Source organism: Cydia strobilella, chromosome 18, assembly GCF_947568885.1.
Source record: "Cydia strobilella chromosome 18, ilCydStro3.1, whole genome shotgun sequence".
Classification (NCBI taxonomy): Eukaryota; Metazoa; Arthropoda; class Insecta; order Lepidoptera; family Tortricidae; genus Cydia; species Cydia strobilella.
Window position 1 is genome coordinate 2,306,040 of NC_086058.1, and position 26,660 is coordinate 2,332,699.

The following is a 26,660-nucleotide window of genomic DNA, read 5'->3' on the forward strand; positions in this document are numbered from 1 at the left end:
AAAACCCAATCTAACAATCTTCGACTGTGCGGTACTGGAGATACTTTCAATAAATAAAATAACAAAAGTAATCAAACCTAAAATGATAATTTGCACATGTTTTCTTAGTTTTTTGACATATCAGTGAAGCAATAACCTAGTCATAATGGAAGTAACGAGTGGCGCTGAAGATGCGTTTGTGCGCGAATGGACACCTTGCACTCATATTTTGAATTTAATTCCACCTCGTATTTCTACGGGTATATTTTCTAGTGAACTGTGTCTGACTTGTGTGGACGCTGTGAGTGACTACATAGCGCTGGGCACGAACGTGGGTTTAGTGTACTGGTACGACAGGAAAAAGGGCAATATCCAGAGGCTACGATGCGAGGTAAGTTCGAGTAAACAACTCCCATATGCTGCGTTTTGCTTTCACTGACCTTGTACCGCTTTCACTAATATTTAATTCTACGCGCATAATATATAAACTGTAACAAACAACAAAATCGATATTCCATCAATGCTTCATGATCTAATCTAATTTGAATAATTTATTTCGTCTTGCCTTTGAAGTTTGCATAACCGAGGTTGATGCAATCATTATCTGCTACAGAGACTTATCTTTTTTGTGTTTATTTCACAACTTTATTGTGCAAAAAGTTATGTATTAGTTTTTGTTGCAAGTACTTACCAAGGTGACCTTATAAATGTATATGTATAAGTTTATATTAACTGAATTCACAAGATTTTCAATAGTTTTTTATAGTGGTATTATTCTGTAAAATTGCTGTTGGTACAAAATAATACCAGTAGTGTTGTAATATTAATAAAAAAAAATATTGAAATAAGACCCTTGCAATAAGTGTATTTCAGAACCTACAAAACAGTAGAAATACGAAAATGGCTATACTTAGTGTAAGGCCTGAGTAGACGCTCAAAGCGGAGCGTTCGGCGGGGCGTGCAGCGTGGCGTCGGGCTCACAAGTGATTTGAGCAGCGTGCACTAAGGCCGCTTCTGTACGTTTGCATTTGTTTAACATGCACGCCCCGCCCCGCTGCACGCTCAACTTGAGCGTCCACTCAGGCCTAACACTAAGAGGTTTTTTTTTCTTTAAGTTAAAAAATATAAAGCTGTTTCAGTTTTGTTTTTATTACTGGGAAAAATGTTATACATAGTTAAAAGTTAGGAAAATTAAGCACTTCATGCAAAATAGTTTATGAGTTGCAGAAACACAATACCAGTAGTGTTGTAATATCAATAAAAAAAAATAAAATAAGACCTATCCTATATAATAAGGATATTTCAGAACCCACAAAACAGTAGAAATACGAAAATGGCTATACTTAGAGGAAAAAGATTTTTCTTCATTAAAGAAAACAAAGCTCAGTTTCAGTTTTGTTTTTATTACTGGGAGAAATATTATACATAGTTAAAAGTTAGAAAAATTTGGCACTTCATGCAAAATAGTTTATGAGTTGCAGAAACACAATACCAGTAGTGTTGTAATATCAATAAAAATAAAAAAATAAAATAAAAATAAGACCTATCCTATATAATAAGGATATTTCAGAACCCACAAAACAGTAGAAATACGAAAATGGCTATCTTCTTCTCCTTGTCCTTTTCCCATTATTTGGGGTCGGCTCTCCTAGTTATATTTCGCCAGGCTTCTCAGTCCTGGGTCATCTCCGGTGGGATTTGGGCTTCTTCCATATCCCTCTTCACCTTTGCCAGCCATGTCAGTCGGGGTCTTCCTTGTCGCGATTGTGTGGGGAACATATCCAGCACCTTGCGTGTCATGTGTTCGGGTTCTCGGCCCATGACGTGCCCAAACCATCGAAGTCTCCCTTCGGTTATTTTTCCGGGTAAAGGTCTCACTTTAAAACTACCACGGATGTAGGTGTTACGGATGCGGTCTAGTAAGGTGACACCACCGGCCCAGCGCAGCATTTTCATTTCGGCGGCGTGAAGTTTATCCTCTAGCTGTTTTTTGAGGGGCCAGCACTCAGCGCCGTACGCCATGGCCATAGTCAAAAATGAAAATTAGGTTTGTTAGCACTTCAAGTAAAATAGAGTTGATGAGTTGCAGAAACACAATACAATACAATTGGTGTGTTGCAGTAAAGTAACAGTTATTTACTTACTACTGTAGCAGTAAAGATAGCATACACCTAAGAATTTGGGACGGGTACCATGGCCGGGTGGTCTAGTGGTCAGGATGTTAACCGCGTGTGGCCGCGTCAGCTGAAGTTGCAGGTTTGATTCCCGCCTCGGCCACCGGTTGACATGGACACTTTTCTTTAGTGTATGTTATCTATTTTAGTTTACAGTAAGTAATAATAATAATAGCCTTTATTTCAGACAAGTGTTTTGTAAGTACAATTTGTATATATATATATCTAATTTCCATCTGTATTGTATGCCTCTTGTAGGCAAAGGCCTCCCCTAACTCTTTCCATTTATCCCTATCTTTTGTTATTGTAGTCCAGCAACCTCCTGCTGCGCTCTTAATCTCATCATCCCATCTTCTTCTTGGCCTGCCATGCTTCCTCTTTTTGTCTCTAGTAAACCAGTACATTAATGCCTTAGACCACTTTTCTCTACCTCTAATTGTGTGACCTGCCCATTTCCATTTTAACTTCTTAATTGTTGTAGTAATATCCTTTGTTTTAGTACATTTCTTTATATCTATATTTCTAACTTTACAGTAAGTAAGTAGTCAAATATGTAGTATAAAAGTTTACCCTGGGATATCCCTTCAGGACGTCGCGGCATCAATCTATAGGATATGATAGAGGTCTCTCTAACTCCTAAAAAATCACCAAAAAAAAGTATAAAAGATGACACTCCAAATCTGCATTTAAAAATATCAATTTGTGTTTTATTTCCATTTGTGAACACAGATGCAGAAACTAGCTATTATAATGTCAACAAACTACACAAACAATCAAACAAATGACTTTGTTTTTAATTGCTGATAAAAATTTATATGTTCTTCTTATCTGTGCTACAAATGTGGACTATCTTGTCTGCATGTAATTTAAATGTGTAAGTGATATAAATCATTGTTAACAACCAAACCCCCTTATCAATGTTGTAGTAAATTGAATATTTGTACCTACCCTAAATTTACCTTTAGTACATAACTTTGCCTTAACTAACATTAAATCATAATTCCACTATAAATTGTATCATGGGATCCATGGGCGTAACAATTAGGATTAGGAATAAATTATAGTATAATTTTCGTAATAAAGTTGAGGTTGTGTGGCGAAGACATGTTATTCTAGAATTTTTATGTTTCACTTTCGCGAGGCGGCTTCTTCTACATGTAGATCTAATATATAAAACATGCCACCCAACAGTCGGATCTGTATGATTATTGTATTATAGACTGTATAATTATAGTCTTAAGGTGTATTATTGTTGCAGGCCGCAGCGACCCCCATCACGTTCGTAAAGATCGTCAACACCGTGGATTACATGGTGGGCGCCGGCAACGCGTCAGGACAGGTCATGGTATTCCAAATACCCAAGGAGCACCCGGAGAACATCCCTGACACGTTGAAGCCTAAAGTGGAGCCGAAGGTCGAGAGGTAAGTCAATCAGATTGTCCACTTGAGTCCCACTGACGCAATATCGTGCTCAAAATGACAGGCAATAATTTCAAGAGAAAGAATCCAATGCCCATGAAACTTACCGGATTAATTGACAGATATAGCCGATATCGTCCGGCGGACTGGTAATCAGTGGGTTCCTTAATACTGCATCGTCCGTCCAGTGGCTCCCTCATGGAAAAATGTGGCCACTATTTGCCGTTTAGTTGATAAAGCGAAAAATAAGCAAAATAAAACTATGTGACAAAGACCAAACGTTTGGGAATCATTAGAACAACAATAGTAATATACTGATTTATACATAAATTAATTAGTTTATTATAAAACACAATTCCCCCAATGAGGGCGCCACTGGACGGTCGACGGAGTCTTAAATTGACAGTTACTAGTTATATATAATTTGAGTTTATTTATTTTTTACTTATTCTTTTCACATGTTCAAAACTTTGTTCAGATTTCATTCCGCATACGTTACTCATTATCTTGTATGAAACAATAAAACCAAATACCACTATGTAAGGGGTTTCCCAAGATTAGTACAGTGAGTCACTCAGGTCGTCCACCCTACGCTTACTCACTACTAATGTAGGGGACATCCATTCCCAACACACCCTCTTGTGATTTAATTAAAACATACGCAAACAGATACGTGGCCCAGGGTGCAGTCCAAAATGAACCTTGAAGTATTATGATAAAGTTTAAATTTACATGGCAGTGTTGATATGTAGTAGTACTCTGAACGAATTCACAAGGGCTACGCTTTACGTATTGTGCTACTGTAATCTGTAAGCTAATGTATTGTACCTATTTTTTGTGTCAATTTCCATACTGTCGAATTAGGATTTCCTGTAATTGATGGTTGTGTGTATGTAAAAAAAAAAAAAAAAAAAAAGTATTCTCAAATAATGTTTTAAAATGAAATTGGGTTTATTATGTTGTGTTATTATTGGATTTCATTTCATTTCTCTGTCTGTCTGTCCCTATGTATGCTTAGATCTTTATAACTACGCAACGGATTTTGATGCGATTTTTTTTAATAGATAGTGTTTTAAGAGGAAGGTTTATATGTATCATACATTAGCATTGCACCCGCGCAAAGTGGAGTATAATACTGTGAATACTAATTCAATAATTATGTCTGTGACATGATGTTACATTTACTCCATTAAAAAATAAATAATTTGCTTAAGAAACAAGGTAAATGTTGGTATATTTATTTGTCCTCATTTTTATTTCCTTCCTATAAATAAGTTATGTATTTTTGCGCTTGAAAATGTACGGTGTATTCGGGTAATTCCGGAAATGGATTTGAATATTACGGTATTACAGGCAATTTTCGAATGCTCAAGGCCCAAGGCCAATAATTCTAAGTTTAAAACCTCAACTTGATTATAATTATAACATTTAAAACTTTCGCGTTTTGAACACATTTACAAAGTCGCGCAGTGGTTCTCGCACCAATAAATGCAAGAAGATGCCTTATGACACACGACTGGCAATGCATTTCGCGCGTCATATCATTATCACATTCATATGAAATTTTAAAATCTAGGTTCCGCTAGAAGTCTTTTAAACACATAATTAAACACAACTATTTTGCAATAGGGTTGGCAACTGTCAAAGGTTTGCAGAGATGGCGCCATCATAGCTTGCCCCTTTTTCTATGAGATTTGGCTTAAAGATCTGGCATCCAGGGCATTAACAAAACAAAAATTTGACACAATTCTAAGGATTGACAGGGCAAGCGATGCTGGCGCCATCTGCTAAATATTTCGACCGGCCAACCCCATTCAAAGCGGGAAAAGTATGCGTGCTTGGGTGATGGTTATTGGTTTGTTCCACTCGCGGTGGAGACTACTGGGTGTTGGTGCTCGGAGGCACGGTACTTCTTTAGGGAGCTCGGGAGTCGCTTGCGTGAGAGGGCCTGTGGGCGAAAGCCCTGTTTGCCCACGGCTGGCTACGTCACTGTGTATTAAATAAAAAGTGACCAAAGCCCTCCAGTGGCCGAGGCTGAAGCCGCAACCGTCGTCTTCAGCTTACGCGGCTGACGCCCTGGGCCTGTAGTCTTGGTCACTTTTTCTTTAGTATATGACATCTATTTCAGTTTACAACTATTTTGCTTCAGGTACACAATCAGTGACTTGCACAAGGGAAAAATAACCGCTATCGAGTGGTCAAAAAACGGAATGAGGTTGTTCTCTGGAGACAAAAACGGCGTCATCATCATGACCGAGATCGACTTCTACATGGTAAGTCTTATTAAATTTGGTGAACGTAAAATAACTCCAGTAACCACAGGGCGGACACGCTATATATCAAAAATCACTCGCGTTTCTATGTGTGAAAGGCACGTTCGTACACGCGTCATGCGTCATAGTGTGAGTAAGTTGCTTAAAAATAGTACTGAGAGCACGCCAGAAGTCCGCCAGATTTCTGTCGCGGGGCGAGGTAATTCGAGTCGGGGCGGGGCGGTGCGTGGCCGTTCTGTATGATAATACTATTACTTATTCTGTGGTACTACTCCATTGTACTCAATCTCAAATATAATTCAACAAATAAATTACAGTGGCGTATCGACTATTGTACCTCAAACTTTCGCGCTCGCATAGGTATTTTATTAGTAGGGGAGCGCCCACGTGAGACTACGTGAGGTGATCGCCAGTTAGTATATACACATGCATCATTTTGTTGTTGAAATTATCTATGGCTTTACATAACAATCAAATTATTATCTCTTTGTTGACTCACAACTGTATTACTTAAGTAATTAAAAAACGTTTTAGTTTGGTCTACTATTGAAACTAGTTCTTAGATAATCATGATCAAATCAACTACCTGTATACCTATAAACATATACATAATAATATTATGTTGCTACAAGACACACATGGGGCATTTTCTATGAAAAAGGACTTTATTGTCGATGGCGCTTACGCCGCACAGCGTCGCGCGACATTGTATTTATAACGAGCATCGTTAATAATGGCGTAAGCGCCATCGACAATAAGGTAACCTTTTTATAGAAAATACCACATGTTGTGTTCGATTAGCATATGTTATTGGCTTTTTCACTATACAGTATGAGTCTACAATAGGTATTACCAGTTTCAAGTACAATTTACTTTACTTAATTTTCAAGACATGTCGTTTTCTTTTGACCACTAAATAATACAAGTAAAAAGGTTTTATTTAAAACTTCCACCCGACTACGATTTTTCTCATAAAAACTTCACAATTTTTCAAAAAATGTTACGGCTATATTTATAAACTACGTATTTACCCTGTAATTAGTGATCGCAAATTGTTTTTACTATGTACATATTATGTATATCAAACACAATCCTATTTACATTAATAGGATTATAGTACAGTCAAGGAATTTATTTTCCGACCCATTTCGTACCTTGTCACAGTGACAATCAATATGTAAGTCGCTAGCTATTATACTAATTTACTCTTTGGTCGCTAGAGACCTCGTACTACTCGTATTGTCACGGTGACAAAGTAAAAAATGAAATGGGTAGGAAATTAAATTATTTGACCGTACAATAGATTGCTGAAAGCATAACATTCATAACCCCTTTGGCTTTGTTGTACTCGGGTAAAAAAACTTATATGAAATGTTAACCTTCCATAATTGTGAGTAAAAAAAAATGGTTCTGTCAAGTCGGTTTACGGACGATAATTTTACGTCACAGAAGAATAACTATAACGTCATAAGAAAACGTTGATGAAAAATTGCATACTTTTATTTATGACTTGAATTTGTCACGTTACCATGGAGATTTGTCCACAACGTTACCATGGAAATCTGTCCACAACGTGACTCTTTTTCGTGCATGCTACCGGTGTTCATCGATTTATAAGATTCACGTCAAAATGCGTTAAAAACAATTGTATGGGAATGAGTGCTGTTGCGCTACCAACACTGTTTTTAACACTAATTGGCCAGATTATCGACGCAACCCGCACTAAGTATAGTTTCGTAGCATTTTAACCACTATTGACTAATTGTTATCTAACCCTATCTTACGCAATTTCAATTCAATTGCTAACAGTTTTGGAGGATAAGGCCAAGGCCACAAAATGTACTTAAAATATTTCAAATAATAAACAGCCTATAGTGTAACAGTTTAAAGATCAAATTTGCAGTACGTTTGGTTTGTTGTCATGTCCTATCTTAAAGGTTAATGCGCCCATATCAGTGTTTTTCCGTTTAAATAATGGCACAATAATGGTAGTCTTTGATATAACAATGGTTCTACTCGGGGTCCCTTTGTTTGACATAATTATTGAAAGTCATTCAAATTCTGAAACCGTTAACTTTTCGGGATTTTCCTATAGATAGGTTAGATTAGGTTAGGTTTGTTTTATGGCAATCCTGAAAAGCCTTACGCGTTTCTGAGAAAACCAAATTATGACTAACGAAAATGTGGACAAACAGTACATTATGACTTAAAACTATATGGGAAACAATAGACCCTGGTATACTCGTTTACTGGGTGCACTAGTCTGACCAACACCGCTGTACCGCGCTGTAATAGCATTATCGTACAGAACGGCCACGCACCGTCCCGCCCTGATTCGAATTACCTCGCCCCGCGACAGCAGATTGACGACCATTTGCCGACCGCTCAGAAGCAACATGTAAAGACGTGCCGTTCACACATAGAAACGCAAATGTTTTTAGGGTTCCGTACCCTATTACTAAGACTCCGCTGTCTGTCCGTCTGTCACCAGGCTGTATGCTGTATCTCATGAACCGTGATAGCTGTCCGTTTTTTGCGTAATGGGACGAAACCCTTCGTGCGCGAGTCCGACTAGCACTTGGCCGGTTTTTGATGTATGGCGTGTCCGCCCTGTCCGCATTATGTATGCGAGCGGCGAGACGGGGGCGTGACGTGAGCGACGACGAATGCCGAAATGCAGCGGCTGCATGGTTGACTGAGACCGATATGTGTCTTGTTAGTATTGTATTGTACTTCGATAATAAGGATCTATTGAATTATTGGTTACGGGTCATAAGTTACGTAAAATCAAATAAACAATTAGCTCCATGCGTGTTTTTATTTTAATTTTTGTAATCATAATTTATATCGTTTGAACACCGGAAAAAATAAAAATACTTTTGTAAACCTTCACATTATTTTATTAAAAATATTTAAAATCTTGAAAAATTTTGAGTGGTTGAAACGCTCATAATTTATGGCGCGAATTCGACGGAGCGTGATGACGTCACACGTAGGGCGGTCCAACTGACGTTTGCTACTATTAACAAATATGTGAATTAATCTGTCGAACGCGGTCACGTGACGTTTCGCACACTAGCTTTTCGCGGGCAAATTTTTGTACTTTTTATTTATGATTTTAAGCAACTAAATGATAATATAATAACGGAAATGCATTTGTAACATGATACGGTAACACACATCCAAAATTAAAATATTTCGTTCAAATATAAACTTCATGCATGAGGCTAATTACTCTAATTAGACTTATTTTACCAATATTTCTAGCACCTCTGCAAATCCAGCGAGATAGTGAATGAAGAACATGAGATTGTGCAGATGAGCTACTATCAGAACACTCTGTTGGTGTCCAGTCTATACCGGACCATCGTGTGCGAGAAGCGGGACGGCAAGTGGTCGATCAACCAAATAGGCAAGCGAGAGAGAAAGAGGTAAGCTCGATAAGGTCACTTATTAAATAGACTGAACATATAGGACAGTGAACCAGTCGAGGTGAGCTACTATCAGAACAAACTGTTGGTGTCCAGTCTATACCGGACCATCGTGTGCGAGAAGCGGGACGGCAAGTGGTCGATCAACCAAATAGGCTAGCGAGAGAGGAAGAGGTAAGCTCGATAAGATCATCACTTATTGAATAGATGGAACATATAGGACAGTGAACCAGTCCAGATGAGCTACTATCAGAACAATGTCCAGTTTGTATTGCACGATAGTGTGCGAGAAGCGGCAAGTGGTCGATCAACCAAATAGGCAAATAGGAGAGGAAGAGGTAAGCTTAATTTCTGTGTAAAAAAATAAGATTATATGGAGAAGATTCGGCCAAATTGCTATAGTCCAGTGTCCGCAGTCCGCGGCCTTACCGTGATAGACAGTTTTTAGTACATTTGAAACCAAAGGCTAAAGAAAGCCTAGAACGCTACTTTCAGATAAAATGTTGGTGGTTAAAAGAATATCATATGTTTTGTTATAGCCTGTGTCACCTCGGCGCGGTGTTCCAATACTCGTACTCCCGCGGCGGTGCGGCCGTCGCCTACTGCGCGCGCCCCGGGCTGAGGCTGTGGCGCGCCGACAGGACCGGACAAGTGCTGCACACACTTATGTTCAAGGTTAAATTCGCTAAATCCAATCGAGGAATCGAGGGAACTCCTCAAATCTTATAGGCATATTGTTTTTTTTGTTGTCAAAATCAAATCACATCCAAGATCATTAATTTTCAGGCAACTAAGGCCCATCAGATATATACGTTACAGACTAACATACAGACAATAATAAACATCTTAAAATCTAAAAATCATTGTGGCGCCGCAGTTTTCTGTTGCGTCACCAGGATATTATCATCAAAATATCAAGTATTTGCATTCAAAAGTGATATTTGGTTGTTGAAGGTGATGAATACTAGAATAGAATTCCTCGACGACAAATATTTTATGTCTTTGGGCTGTTTGTAAGCGCGCTTAGCGCGGTCCTGTATATTGGCCGCCTCTGGCGCCCTTCATACTAAATAGTCGGGGCTTCGTCGATATATTGGGCGCCTGAAGGGCGCCCCTTCAGTTTTAGAGCGCGTCAAGCGCGCTCCTGTATATTGCGGCGCCCTTCATACCAGAAAGTCGGATTAAGCACAACGTTCGAAGCGCTTACACAAAGATCATCAATAATTAATTCACAGGACGCAATATCAAACCCGCTGACCATCGCAGAGCTGCTCAACCCGTCATCACGGAAGCACAACCATTCCGACATGGAGTACAACCTGGGGCCGCTGCACGTGTTCAGGGAGCATTACCTTGTGGCGCACAACGAACATTTCCTTTACGTGCTCGACCCCGACACCCTGAGGGCTACAGCTGTCGTCGATGACTTAAGAAGGTATTTTATTAAAATCTAGTTTAATTTCGGAGAATATGTATTAAAAAAATCCGGCTCCATAAGGCCTTTACATATTTTAGACTCAGATTTTCCCAGATAAGACAGTGAACTATAAGGGATAGCTAAACGTTTTCTTGAGAACCATAAAATTTATTTAGAGATAAAAAAATTACTTGAAAAGCTATTTATGTACGTCAATGGCTCCCCACATCATGATCCCATATCGGAGTAGAGACGTAATATAGCCATGATAACTTGATAAGCAAATATCGCCGATTGACCAGTTACTCTTCATCTTTCCAGTGTAAAAACATTTTTTTTTGTTTTGCCATAGTCCAAGGCGAAACATTTACTGATATAGACTGATATATCTTCAAATTATCGGTGAATATACTATATTATTATTAAAATGGCACCCGTGTTACAGGATCCTCTCAGTAGCGGTGAACAAGGACGAGATCTTCGTGCTAGAGGGAGGCCGCTCGCTCGTGCGTCTCGCTCACGCGCCCGAGCCGGCCACGCTCGCTTCAGGTCTGTTTGCTAAGAACGCATGACACACATACCATACAGATCTCTCACAAAGAGGGTAGAATAAAGTCCATTTGTCTTCATAATTACTTCATATTCACTTCACCTTTCACATGGCTTATTCCTGTTGACTTAGATGTTATATATACAGAATTACAAGGCGTCGATTCGATTGACTGGCAACCTCATACATTGAATCGGCGACCGTATTAAGAGTATGTGACCGACTCACGGTAATTACACCCTTTCCGCACTAAAGTTTTTGTAGCTCTTTATAATACATATTTAAAGAATTTATTGATGTAAAATTTTGACAATCACTATAATAATAGTGTTGGTGCAATTTTGTTGAAACTTGCATTTTACGCTTTATTTATGTTGAATAAAAAATAATAGAATTAAAACTCTTGATTCTTACTAAATTTACGGTTTCACTCGCGCGCAATAAATAGTACATTATTGTCGAGGTTCGGAAGTAGCTACTTGCTGGCTAAGGATTCGTTTTAAACGGACGACCTTGGGAGTCCGTTTAATTGAATCCGAAGCTAGCAAGTAGCCTGCCAGCCGAGTCATATATAGTGCTTTTCTCAAAAATGGCGCAATAAATACAAATATAATAGAAATATTTTACAGAAGCAACGTTCTTATGTATATATTTTCACAGAAAAAAGTAAAAAGATTTGCTTTGCCGCCTTTTTATTTTTTTAATTAAAAATAGAAGTGTATTTTTCTGCTAAAAATACGCCGACCCATTTGGGACACCTAAATAGTCGCGGTACCAACATTATAATAATAAGTACTGATCATCTGTTTGGCTGTTTAATGGACCTATGCCTTCATTTGGCCACTTCAACTTTTAAAAAGTTTGGAACTCGACAAATAATGGAATTTGTATGCAACATTGCAGTCCCGAAATCGAGACTGCAATGTTTTTAACTTTTTAATTTTTTGACTGACCATAAACTACGCACTTCGCGACCTACTTTTTAACCGGCCACGTCGACTTTGCCGTCCATTTTTGAGAAAAATAAGTTAAAGAGAATCCTAAACACATAATGATATAGAACCGCGAATAAGTAAATATGATAGACATAATTTTAAAATACAGACGTAAAATTATTTATCAAAAGCTGCAAAAACTTTTGTATGATATCATAGGTACACAATATTACACATCTCTAGTGGTAGAGAGGCCTCAAAACTAATTATTTTTTATGCTAGGATGCTTCTTATGTAGTTAGATCACTTTTATTTTCTTTGGTGAACTCATGTGATAGATATAGGGTAAACTATGCTGATGTTGCTGACCTTCAATCTTATTTGGGGCATTTTCTATGAAAAGGGACCTTATTGTCGATGGCGCTTACGCCGCACAGCGTCGCGCGGCATTGTATTTATATCGGAGCTCGGAGCATTGTTAATAATGGCGTCGGCGCCATCTACAATAAGTTCCCTTTTTATAGAAAATACCACATTTAAAGGTAGCGGCGAAAACTCCAATCATTGGATAGTTTACCCCGATATGAATAAGTTCGTAGTACTTACATTATAATTCTGTGCTTTCCATTTAGTATTTAATTGTGACTTCAGAAGTATTTTGCACAATATGTTATTTAGCACTTTATTAAAAGTAAGAAGAGTTGCTTAATTTATTGTCAATTATTAATATTAAATGTATATTTCAGTTATTTTACATTACTGAACCCTTGTGATTGACCAGTATATAATTTGTGCCATTTTCAAGTAAAAGGTACCACATCGTCGCTTGCCATAAGGATGCTCTGACAGGTTAATCGTATAAAGATACAAGCAAATTTCGTCATTATGTTAAGCGACAATGTGATACCTTACTATACAACCCGTACAATACAACGTCAATAGTAGCCGATGAAACAACGCGCCGAACATGTCAGCCATCTTGGAATACTTTTCCAAATTAAGATATTTCTCCATAGTTCGCGTACAAGGGGGTTTCAGAAAAAATGGTACCATTTACTTTTCTGAAAAACCATCAACTTTTGGGTTATTTAAGGGGCCCACTGACTATCAGTCCGCCGGATGATATCGGCGTGTCAGTTGTTCGGAGCTGTCAAATTTTTGTTCTAACTAACAGGCCGATATCGTCCGGCGGACTGATAGTCAGTGGGGCCCTTTAGACTCAGAATCACGAGTACTATTGAATGAGACAAAGAAAATAAGTGTCCCCAGTTTTTCATACAAATTTTGGGTGTCAGTTTTGTAACGGTCCATACAAAATGTGTGTGAAAATGCGTTACAAACTGTCATTTTTTTGGGGACATTTTTTTTAAATCGAAAGTCCTCGTGTTTGAGTAGAAATAATCCAAAAATTGAAGCATTTTCGAAAAAAAGTAAATGGTACACTTTTAAGTGAAAATGCACACAATAGTAATAGATTGTTAAGGCCGTTCCATCGGTTTGCCGCTGTCTCTGTCACATTTCGCAAGAAAGAACGGGAAAGATCATGCGCGCCAAGTGTCAATTTTGATCTAATTTTGTTTATTTTTATTTATTTTAAAAACGTTACCCTACAATATCGAAATTCGAAAGCTATGAAATTATTATTTGTTAAGATTGTTTTTTTCTTCTTTTTTTGTTTATAGTATCACATAATAAATAACCGAGTAAAGTTGGATTAAAAGTCCGAGTTAGAGGTTACTTTGGGAATTAATTGTATCGAGCGAAGTGTCATAATTCGTGTATCGGAAGCTATGATATTAAAGATAATATAGTCAAGAACTACATATATTTTTTCCACGTCTAAGAATATCAACGCCACTTAGAAAAACATGATCATATAAGGAGATTTTTCGCCTTCTGGCTCAGGGAACCGCCTCAACCAAGGGATGAAAGGCACCCATCCCTGTCGAGGTAGTTTAGCGCTCGATCGCAGTGAGATCGCCAATAGCCTGAAACTGAAATGGTATTGTACGCGTAGTTTAATCCGCTACTTTTGACGCTGATTGTACAGTCTGATATAAAAATATATATACAGTTTACGATGGCACATATAACAGGCGTGTTCAAAGGGTAAAAAACTGTCAGTCATAACGTGGAAGTAACCAATTTAAGGTGTTGATAAAAAAATGTATCCGTCCTTTGAGTTGTAAAAGTTATGGACCATAGGTAACGACGTGCCTTCCAATAATATATGTATGTTAGGAACTGACGACACGTCCAGGGGCCCGTTTCTCAAAAGCTTGTAACTTGTAATACAAGTGGAAGTCCCTTTCTAACAAAAGCTGTCAAATAGGGACTTCCACTTGTATTACAAATTACAAGCTACAAGCTTTTGATAAACGGGCCCCAGGGGCCGGTCTCTCAAAAACTTGTAACTTGTAATACAAGCGGATATCACTCTTTGACAGCTTTTGCTAGAAAGGGACTTCCACTTGTATTACAAGTCACAAGCTTCTGAGAAACGGGCCCCAGTTATAAAGTGAGTGGTAACAAATCTAATCATGTTATAAATGTAGGAATTAAGCTGATAATTATAGTATGTAATACTAATAATACTAAGTGTATACGAGGAAAGCCACTAATATTTTTATTGTAAAGCCATAAATAAATTGAAATGTTTGTACTTAATCACAATGTGCCTTATACTTACAACGAATTTAGTGACGTTTTCAAACAAAAGGTATCACGGTTCCGTTTGTCGATAAGGTCAATTTTAAATGAAATTTTTATAGCAGTAATGCATTATTGACTTCTGAAAATAATTATCCTTTTGCAAGAAAACAGAACAAGCACTAAGTACTTAAAGTTAACATGTATCTTCATCAAATTGTGTGCCATTTTATTGTTTTTTCTTAGGCACAAGTTTATTTCTTATTCTGTTGTCATATCCTCCTTACCGTCCTAAGGCCCACCTATAGTACCTCTTCAGTTCAATGAAATTTAAACCATATTTAATTGGAACAAAGTTGCTTTTAAAATATTTATCAGTACGGTTTTTACTCACTATTATTTTTAGTTTAGTTTCGGATTCTTTGGGAATCCATCCTCAGGCACGAGTGTCCGCGGCGGTTGTACGTCGTGCACTGCCCGCGCCGCCCGCCTTGTCGCTCGTTGCGCACGCGCTGATGGGGCGGGGGCGGGGGGAAGTTGCTTTTGCTTTGTTTCGTTCAATTTTCCAACAATGCAAATTCTACTCTATTTCCTACACTATTAGGTTCAAATTTCAGTCGCAAATTTTCGATTTTTCATTTGTATAGCTGGGCCTTAGGAGGATAAAGGCACAGTAAGAGCACTTGAATATTTAGTTTATTCGAATGTTACCTGTTAATGGAACGGTTAGTTTCATTTAGTTATATTTGGTTTTAGGTTATTGTTAGCTTTAGTTATTTTGTTTATAACTTGCATGTCTTTTCACCAAGGATGGCGAACTGTTTAAGTGAATAGACAGTATCTTTGTACAGGTTAATATAACAACAAGACAATATCGCTAAAGGGGCATTCCACGACGTCGCTTACGAAATGCTTTTGCCTTGTATGGCAGCTAATTCAATCAAATCCGTAAAGCTCGAGAATATACTGTCAATTTGTTAGCAAGCTCAAGAAATATTACCAGAGCCAATATCATTGTCTCAGCCTTTTCAGAACTATTAGAAGAACGGCGTTTCGTAAGGGACATTCTCGTGGAATGCACCTAAAGACGCATTTAGACGGTTCAAGAACTTGCATGCAATTTTTGTTACATTGAGGTATTTGCTCGATCAACTGAATTTAATGTACTCTGTAGTTACCAATGTATCGAATATTGCATGCAAGTTGTTAATCCGTCTAAGTTTAGTTCATTCCATTCACGCCATCTTTGATGCATCGATTTACTGTTGTTTGTATAGAATCGACTTAAAATCTTTTGAAGATAATAAAAAAATGTACATTCCAAATTTATTCAAAAAAGATTCAACTATCGAAACTCGCGTCTTAAATATGCCTTGGTTTTTGACATATATTTTGCTGCTACGTTGCCCAGCTCTTAAGTTTCGATGCGTGTGGCTAATCCTTAATCATTATTGATACGATTCAGCTAATTTTCTAACAATACAATAAATATTAAATCTAGTTACAGTGACTATTGTAACTAGATTCCTGATGATAGGTGACTACCTGATGGCAAATTAAACTATATAATAACTAGCGACCCGCCGCGACTTCGCACGGGTTACACATAACCTTAACAAATTATACATCTAAACCTTCCTCAAGAAACACTATTGATAGTTGAAAACCGCATGAAAATCCGTTCAGTAGTTTTTGAGTTTTTCGCGAATACATACAAACAGACAGAAGCGGAGGAGGGACTTTGTTTCATAAGGTGTAGTGACATATGTATAGCCCGACACGAAATTGTAGAAAATTATTGAGGGCGCCACTTCCTACGTAACTGTCACATTTTTGACGTAAAATGACGTGATTTTTTTTAAGTTACATTTTATTTAATTTCTACTTTAATGTCGCACTATATATTGTGTTTACACAAGTATTTTAATTATGCACCTACGTATATTGTTCTAACAAATGTTTTTAGTGATTTGATAATAGTTATTACATGAGGTTGTTACTTACTGCGATCATAGTTATAGTTAGTTTTATGATTTTATTATCATTGTGAATCATATGTAATATTGTAAGATAATAAGTGAATAGTGCCTTAACTGATACCAAATAAGGACCAATGTATTTTAGTTTAAATATACCCAGGAGATTTATATAATAGGTATAATGACTTCCCGTAAGTGCTAAAAATGTTAAATGTTAAAATGACGAAGGCTTTGAAATGACGGCTTTACCACTCGACTTACCATCGGCCGATTTTCTTGAGTAAATACGCCATTTTTATAAGGGCTTATTGCCTTGGCCATACTCTGAGCTAGCTAACCTAACTATATGCTTGCACTTATCTGAATCACTTGGCGATTTCTTACATAAAGATGTATAATATAGTCTGTCAAGCCATTTCCGTCACTAGAAACAAGCGGCAAATTTAAAAAATGTAGGTACAAAAGGTTTTCGTCCTATAGAAAATTTGAATTTCGCGCCTTTTTGTACTGACAAAGTTGTTTGACAGACTATATATAATACATATGTCTAATATGTTTTATTAAGTATTATAAACGACCTAACCTTAAAGGCCTTAAGGAGCTACCAGGTTTTCCTAAACTAATTCCGTCGCTTTCCTTTACGTACTTACATACTATTATATAATATAATGGCATCTGTGAATTTAGTGATATTTAATTCGATAATGTTCTTATTAGAGTTTAGAATGATTCACGGTTAGTTTCACTAGACTTATATTGTACAATACAAAAGGTAATCACGGTCTATATCCCGGTCAATATAAGTCTAATGTTCTTATTATTTATATGCATTTAAAGTGTGGTCCATACCACGAGTCGTATTATCCAGTTTTTTTTGTATTATTCCAATTTCTGTATTCCTATATTGCCCGAAAAGTATTCGTTATGTAATGTACCTGTGAACTTAATATTACTTGCCTTATGTATCATTTCATTTTTTGTATTTTCACTCGGCTATGTAACAGAATAATGACATGTATTTTATTTGACAGTTCTGAAGTTTTGTTCATTATTTCGCATGACGATTTTTTTCTCAAAATCATCATAATATTGACAAGTTTAATGTTATTTTTGATTACTGTTTATTTGCGTCGTAGTTTTAGTAGTTAATATTGTATACTGTGTATTATTTCACTAGTTTTCGATTCTTTGATGGTTGGTCAAAAATTTATCCTAATTAAAAAAATTACATTATCAATTGCGACTGATCGAATCACAAAGGTATTTTAAAAAACGCGTAAAGGAACATACAAAGATCTTAAAACAAAAGCTATAGCCTATATAGCTATAGCCAATATATTTTGTAATAGTTAGCCAGAAAACTAGTGAACAATACCGTCAGGTGACAACCAAAACTCAGTACATAATTGCAAAAAAAAAACTTAGTTTTTGTAAAGGTACCTACGGTTCAATGTGGCTATGAACTGGTAAGTTATTAGTGAGTTTTGGTTGACAACGATATATCCATTTAATTTTGTGTTATAGCGTTGTCTCAGCATGGCCATTGTACTTATATATGAATATATTTTATTTTCAAAAGCATGTTTTTTTTATTTTCCTTTCCTTTCGCTTCAATATTCGTATATTAGAGCAATGGTTACGCTTGTTTGCTTCTAGCAAAGATTCGTTGATAGCATAAGATGTGTAAAGTCTTAAGACAAAATTCATGCTTTGATTTGACAGTTAATGTAGATGGCGCTGTACGGCTCACAAGTCAAAAGTTAACGTTTGACAATTCAGTGACCTCAAAACGTGTGGTGATATTTACCAGGCGCTTTTTTCGTTGAAGGAAAACATCGTGTGGAAACCTGACTGATCCCAATAAGGTCTAGTTTACCCTCTGGGTTGGAAGGTCAGACGGCAGTCGCTTTCGTAAAAACTAGTGCCTACGCCAAGTCGTGGGATTAGTTGCCAAGCGGACCCCAGGCTCCCATGACCCGTGGCAAATAAATTGCGCTTTACGGTCTCGTATATTAAGGAGAAGACAGTCGTTACCTAATTTATTGTTATGAAAAAAAAAACATAGGCTTAGCTATGTGCTGCAAGTCCGCCTCCACAGCTTCATCTTCAGCTGGCCTCGAAGTAAGGCGATGGCCATAGAACGACTACGAAGTAATTCTCGGATCCACACCCCACAGAGTCCATGTTTTACCATTTTGACCTCAGATTTATATCTCGTCATAAATCATAAAACCTTTCTTTAGATATCGATTTTCAAAATGATTGGAACAAAATTATAAAATCAAAAGCGATAAAGCTGCGTTAATAAGCGCTCGCGGGTACAGTCAACATAGGGGGTAAAACAACTTGCTAAAGGATCTGCCACCCTTGTATACTTTTCCGAATAGAGATATTTCTACAGTTCGTGTTCGTAAGGCCACACGTAACCACGTAAGGTGTGTTATTATTGATCATAGACATTTTTTTTTGTTGTATTACTTCTGGTAAAGAATGGTATACACGTTTGACGCGTAGTCTGATCCACTAATACTTTTGGCTCTGACTAAATAATACTTCTCAACGCAGTGCTTGGCCGTAATTGATTACGTAATTAATCACGGCGTAATTGCAACGGGTACCTGATGATTCCCCGACAAAATTTTAACAGATTATCAATTCACAGACAACAATTTAGGCAGTTCTTTTACTCGGAGAATCAATAGGCCACCCGTCATACACAACATCGGGACGCATTGAAAGAAACTACATGCAGGGTGACCTTAGCCATTGGACAAACCCTGAAATCCCACGTAGGGTTACTTCTCAGGAATGCTCTAACGTTAATATTTTTTTAATTAGTTAGTCAACAAAAATTAATTCCAATGATCGACAATAAAAAAAATATACTGTATTAATCATTGGCAGTATTTTTGACATCTTGTTCGAAAATGTGCGGCAATGATGACATTAGTTAAAAGTCAGAATCTTATTAATGTCATAAATAAAAAAGATAATAAGGTCGAAGAAGGTTTCATACTAGCTCAGGAGCTATTAACACATACAGGCTGCTCCAAATTAAAAAATCGTAATTGGTTAATTTCTTCGTAACCGCTATACCGGTTGTTATGATACTTGTTATACTGATTCTAAATACCCTAATGCATATGTACATTTCGGCTTTGTCCAATGGCTAAGGACATCCTGTATATAAATACTATTTACTATCGTTCACACTGTGAACACATTCACTGCCAGCGACCCGCTTGGCGGGTTCTCTAGCTGTTCCCCGGCGCTTTCGCAACAAACTCTGCGTATCAAGCGTAGCGTGTAGCAAGCGCTGACAGAATACGTTAACTGACAATAAGTCAAACTTTTTGCATAGGTAATGAACAGTTAAGAATATTTCCGTAAGTAATTAGGTAACAATATTTTTTAAATACTGTCAATATGTTTTTCTAATGCGTTAAAAGAAGAATAATGATCGTCATTTCCAACAGACGAGTCAATCAACCTGATGACGAAATCCCTTACCAACTCAATCCAGCAAGTCGTGAACACAGTGCGGGACGTGACGCTCGACCAGACGGCGTTCATCACCAGCGTACTAGAGGCACCAAATTGGCTGACTAAGGTACGTGCAACATTGCAAGTAAAATGAGGCCCTTATTGCCAATGGCAAAAGGTCCACCAGGGTCCTTTTCTTTAAATCCTACAATTTGCTGGGAAAAACTGCCAATTGCTCTACACTTGACTGAGCGCACGCGCGACACCGTATATGGCAAGGTCGCCATGTAAGGTGAGGATTCGGAGTTGAGTAGAAACGAGTGTTCAGCTTAAATGGTGCTTTATTACTGCACTGAATACATGAGTAAATGGTCCTTATATATGTCCTATGAGCTACATACATAACAAGTACACACTACACTAAACACACACACACACAGTATACAGTGTGTACTAATGCTATGAGAGACTAATGTACTTGTAGTGTATACTATACACTACAAGTACATTAGTCTCTCATAGCATTCTAGTTAAAAGAATCAGTACCGATAATTTCAATTACCTAAATTTTGTATCTAATTACGTACGCATTTCATCTCAAATTGGCTATTATCTACCGATATTTAATTCAACCAAGCTGTACCAAAATGCTGTAAGATTACCCTTGTTCATACTCACTAATAAACTAGTGGGCGCAAGAGTTTCATTCACAGGTAATGACCAATTATCTCTCTCTGTATAAATAGTCTCTTTAGTGTGTTTCTTTTACCAGGACGCGAAGGACGCAACAGTGGCTGAAGAGTGTTTCGAACTGCCGCCAGTTAGGCAGTTGCCTGACGTATCTCGCGACGTTTTGGAGTCCATTATAAACGAGTTCAAAGACGTGTCGTCGGAGGTGGAAGAGATCAGGAGGGTCAAGTCCGAAGAGCTGCAGAAAAAGCTCAAGCTGTATAACAGGTGAGATTACTCGTACCATCCGAATAAGTGCTTCGAATTGCCGCCAGTCAGGCAACTCCCTGACGTATCTCGCGACGTTCTCGAGTGTACTCGATGATGATGATGATGGATCATAAATAAGTTCAAAGACGTGTCGTCGGAGGTGGAAGAGATCAGGAGGGTCAAGTCCGAAGAGCTGCAAAAAAAGCTCAAGCTGTATAACAGGTGAGATTACTCGTACCATCCGAATAAGTGCTTCGAATTGCCGCCAGTCAGGCAACTCCCTGACGTATCTCGAGACGTTCTCGAGTGGACTCGATGATGATGATGATGGATCATAAATAAGTTCAAAGACGTGTCGTCGGAGGTGGAAGAGATCAGGAGGGTCAAGTCCAAAGAGCTGTAGAAAAAGCTCAAGCTGTATGTTATACAGCTTTATGCAGCAGCAGGAGATTTTTAGACTAGTGGACAAGACGGGACTCCGTCTTTATTATAAGTAAAGCAAAGAGTTTCTAATATTGGAAGCGGTCTTGTACCTGTTCCTGTTCTACCTGTATGCTGTCATAAAGTGTTGTTTTCTTCGAACTCGAAGCAAATTTTTTCCTTAAAATGTAATAATCTTTTTGTACAGTAAATGCATTTTTGACAAAGTGTTTAGGAAGATCGCTAGACGAAACGTACACGCGAAGAGTTACTATTTTACCCCGGATGATATTCTGTATGCAGTCTTCACCTATTAAAGTTCAAATATATCAAAACGTTCATTTCAGCATAATGGAGAAGAAATGCGACTCGGAGTTAATTCACTCCCGGCGCAGTCGCCGCCGGCCCGGCTCCGGCGCCTCCACCCCGCGCGCCCGCACCCCCGCGCGCGTCACCACCACCAGCCCCTGCCTCATGCACGTCAGCGTGTACGGGTGAGTCTCCACGTAGCTCGCCGGTGTTGTGCCGACACAGCTGACCCACTCCCTCCACCCCGCGCGCCCGCACCCCCGCGCGCGTCACCACCACCAGCCCCTGCCTCATGCACGTCAGCGTGTACGGGTGAGTCTCCACGTAGCTCGCCGGTGTTGTGCCGACACAGCTGACCCACTCCCTCCACCCCGCGCGCCCGCACCCCCGCGCGCGTCACCACCACCAGCCCCTGCCTCATGCACGTCAGCGTGTACGGGTGAGTCTCCACGTAGCTCGCCGGTGTTGTGCCGACACAGCTGACCCACTCCCTCCACCCCGCGCGCCCGCACCCCCGCGCGCGTCACCACCACCAGCCCCTGCCTCATGCACGTCAGCGTGTACGGGTGAGTCTCCACGTAGCTCGCCGGTGTTGTGCCGACACAGCTGACCCACTCCCTCCACCCCGCGCGCCCGCACCCCCGCGCGCGTCACCACCACCAGCCCCTGCCTCATGCACGTCAGCGTGTACGGGTGAGTCTCCACGTAGCTCGCCGGTGTTGTGCCGACACAGCTGACCCACTCCCTCCACCCCGCGCGCCCGCACCCCCGCGCGCGTCACCACCACCAGCCCCTGCCTCATGCACGTCAGCGTGTACGGGTGAGTCTCCACGTAGCTCGCCGGTGTTGTGCCGACACAGCTGACCCACTCCCTCCACCCCGCGCGCCCGCACCCCCGCGCGCGTCACCACCACCAGCCCCTGCCTCATGCACGTCAGCGTGTACGGGTGAGTCTCCACGTAGCTCGCCGGTGTTGTGCCGACACAGCTGACCCACTCCCTCCACCCCGCGCGCCCGCACCCCCGCGCGCGTCACCACCACCAGCCCCTGCCTCATGCACGTCAGCGTGTACGGGTGAGTCTCCACGTAGCTCGCCGGTGTTGTGCCGACACAGCTGACCCACTCCCTCCACCCCGCGCGCCCGCACCCCCGCGCGCGTCACCACCACCAGCCCCTGCCTCATGCACGTCAGCGTGTACGGGTGAGTCTCCACGTAGCTCGCCGGTGTTGTGCCGACACAGCTGACCCACTCCCTCCACCCCGCGCGCCCGCACCCCCGCGCGCGTCACCACCACCAGCCCCTGCCTCATGCACGTCAGCGTGTACAGGTGAGTCTCCACGTAGCTCGCCGGTGTTGTCGACTCGCACTTGGCCGTTTTTTTTATATTCATGATTTCTGATGAAATATGAGGCATTTTCTATGAAAAGGGACCTTATTGTCGATGGCGCTTACGCCGCACAGCGTCGCGCGGCATTGTGTTTATTTCGGAGCATCGTTTGTAATGGCGTAAGCGCCATCGACAATAAGGTCCCTTTTTATAGAAAATACCACATATTTAGTTGTCGTTAAATCTTGAAAAATCATCAGTTATAATAATTCTTATTATATCATTAGCCATTACTCATCCATAATATTGATTTCCAGTAACAACGACCAACAAAACGACGACCTTCTAGAAAAGCAAATTGAAGAAAAAGAGAAAATCCTAGCGAAAATGCTCAACCTGGACTCCCTAAGCATCACCACCAAAATAGAAGACTGTCCCAAAGACGAGTATGTACCACAAATTAAAGAACCAGAAATTGTCACCCCAAAACATAAAATAGATAACAAGGAAGTTGAATTAGTGCCTAAGATTGTAAAGTTACCTAATAATTGGAATTTAGAGAATATTGAATTGAGGTTAGAAATGCAGACGAATGGTATAAAGGACGTGAAGAATTTGATGTCACCGGAGGAACATTCGGATAGCGAGTGGGAGATCGTTTGATAGTTGGTTTCAAATTAGGGTACCCTCTTTTTTTAAACATAAGGATAGCTGTCATCGCAAATGTATGCGTAAACGATAATGGTGTTGACCCCGTTTTTTTTAAGAATAGATTTTTTTTAACCTCAAAAGTTGTGGTAATTAACTTTTTCTTTCGAAATGCTAGCTAGGGTCCCTATGTTATCTAATATTACGGTACAATAATATGTGACGTTCCATGGGAAAAGGTACCATATGGCGGCTGGCGCTTACGTCGCATAGCACCGCAATGATATTGGAGCGGCGTTAATAATAGCGTAAGCGCCAACCGCCATAAGGTACCTTTACCCGTGGGACATCACATATGTAAACGACACTATAATTCAGTGCCTAGTTACTCAGATTTAATTTTGAAGTAAAAAAGTTACCACTACTTTTGAGGTTATAAAATTTTTAATCTGAAAAATCGGAAAAGCGTTTTTAGGTAGGTACCTACCAGTAAAATGGAGGTGACTAGGAAAATTTGGGGTTACTTTGATAGTTTTAAAACGGCTAGAAATTTACCACTCTTCATTATTTACTGAAACTGTTTGTGTAACTAGTTTGATTACTATAAATTGATGTTCGCCTACTGAAAAGATCCCGCATAAAAAAATATTATGGTTTAAAAACTGAAATTTCAAAGTCGCTTCTACATTTCTAATATCTAACCCGTATGTCATGGTGTTTGGCCTCCGCTGTGAGCCGGACATGATTTTGTAAATAAATAATAAATAAACTAGGAAATTTCAAAGCCGCCCCCATTTTACGTGTCCATTATTTATTTGACAGTTTATTATACCTACCTAAAATTAGGCAGTAAACATTTCTAATTAATGATTTAAGTCAAAGGTTGGATATTTCGTAGCATGATTTATTATGTGTCTTAGAACTCGGCTGAACAATATAACGAAGCTTTAAATAGCTTGGCAACTAGTGCATTAATTTAACTGTAGTTTGACAAGCTAAACTCAAGTGTGGCGGTTAATAGGGAAAACACTTTGCTGCCGTATATGCACGTTAGTAAAGATGGATAAAAATTTCAGCTACTGTAGGGCTAGCACAGGAGGGGCGCGACAGTATCTCGCCCGCGTGACTACCCGTCTTTTTCTAACTGTATTATTTAGAGTGGTACGGATAGTCTATCTCACGGGAGAGATATTGCCGCGCCCTCCTGTGCTAGCCCTACTGCCTACTTTGGCTGAACAAACTATATTCTTATGACGTTTGACTCATGTGAATATCACGTATAGGGTTCCCGATCAATGTTAACCCAACGCACCCTGTTGGGGTAAGATTGAACGGGTTTTTCATGCGGGGTAAGATGATAAGTCGCCCGTAATGCTTTGGCATACGGACGACTTTTTGTCTTACCTCTCATAAAAAACCCGTCCAATCTAACCCCAACGCACCCTAGTAATAGTTAGGAGGCAGCAATTTAATATTAGGCAAATAAGACCACAAGTACATGCTTAGGTAATTTTACACTTCTACACTATAATGTTATGAAAAAATTTGTACCCAGTTAGCAATTATGCTTTATTCTAATAATAAAAAGAACACATAAGATTAACCTACAGTGGCCCTATACTAAACATACATAGATTCAGCTGTCTCTTGTCTTCGTAAGGCCCACCGTGCAACATTCACCTATTTTTAATTTGAGCCTTGTTTCATACTAAATTGGGATCAATTTCGTTTGTTTGAGGAGGAAATGGAACAAAATAAATGCTACCTTATTTGGTTTCTGAGAGGTTCTAATTAGATTGAAATAGAGTGTACCTTATAATGCCCATTGGGCCTTACGAGGTTATACCAACGCAGTTAACCCAGTGTAGAGAAAATTCACTTATTCTATCTAAAGTTTGCTTGTGACTGGGTCTCTAAAAAGTAAGTATAGGTAGCTTTAGTACTTATTCGTAGAAAACTCTTTCCGACACACTGACATCACATTATAGCGATACAATCCACGTGTTATTCAAACATAATATAAATAATATTGTAGGTACCGTAAAACGGGGTGACTAGAAAAAAAGGGGTTACTTTGATAGTTATTAAAAGGCCATACAAATAACATTATTTTTTATTTACTTATACCTAGGTAGTAATAAATTCACATTTACCCACTACAAATAAATCCCGCATAAAAATATTAATATAGCTTAAAACTGAAATTTCAAAGTCGCCCCTGCATTCCAAAGCCACCCCGTTTTTCGTACAATATTTTGTAGAATAATTAATGAAGTACACGTATGCATATTAGTAATGTAAATATAAGTTATGGTATCGTATAATAAAATTAAGTAGATGTATTTTGGCTTTACACCCATTGTAAGTTTATTAATTTGTGCAAAAGAAACTGTTCAATCGTAACAATAAAACGAGAATACGGACCTTCATATAAATGAATTTGTACATTCTAGAGTCCATGTTATAAAGCTAAAATTGTACATTTGTAAATCGGCATTAAGTACATACATTTAAATTAAGGCATAGAACAATTTATTGAAGATTTACCTCTCCCTAGTCCTTCTATTTGTATAGTCAATAATTAACTGAGAACAAAAATTATATAAACCATAATTATTATTGCATTTTACGCATTCTCATTATTTTTGAAAACCTTCTTACGTAATACGTTGTATAAATTAGGTAAGATAAGCAACTAAAATAATTTTTAACAAGCAGAAACGTCTG

The 26,660-nt window shown here is 38.9% G+C and overlaps 1 protein-coding gene across 1 annotated transcript; it reads left to right on the forward strand.

Moving 5' to 3' along the window:
- Window positions 1–20: 20 nt before the first annotated feature.
- LOC134749282 (WD repeat-containing protein CG11141) lies at window positions 21–24,963 on the forward strand. The gene is made up of 11 exons (XM_063684177.1): window positions 21–370; window positions 3,412–3,575; window positions 5,722–5,845; window positions 9,113–9,276; window positions 9,816–9,951; window positions 10,512–10,711; window positions 11,139–11,242; window positions 20,283–20,416; window positions 21,062–21,246; window positions 21,996–22,142; window positions 23,603–24,963. The coding sequence occupies exons 1-11, from the start codon at window positions 146–148 to the stop codon at window positions 23,946–23,948; spliced, it is 1,929 nt and encodes a 642-aa protein (XP_063540247.1). The 5' UTR covers window positions 21–145; the 3' UTR covers window positions 23,949–24,963.
- Window positions 24,964–26,660: the final 1,697 nt, after the last annotated feature.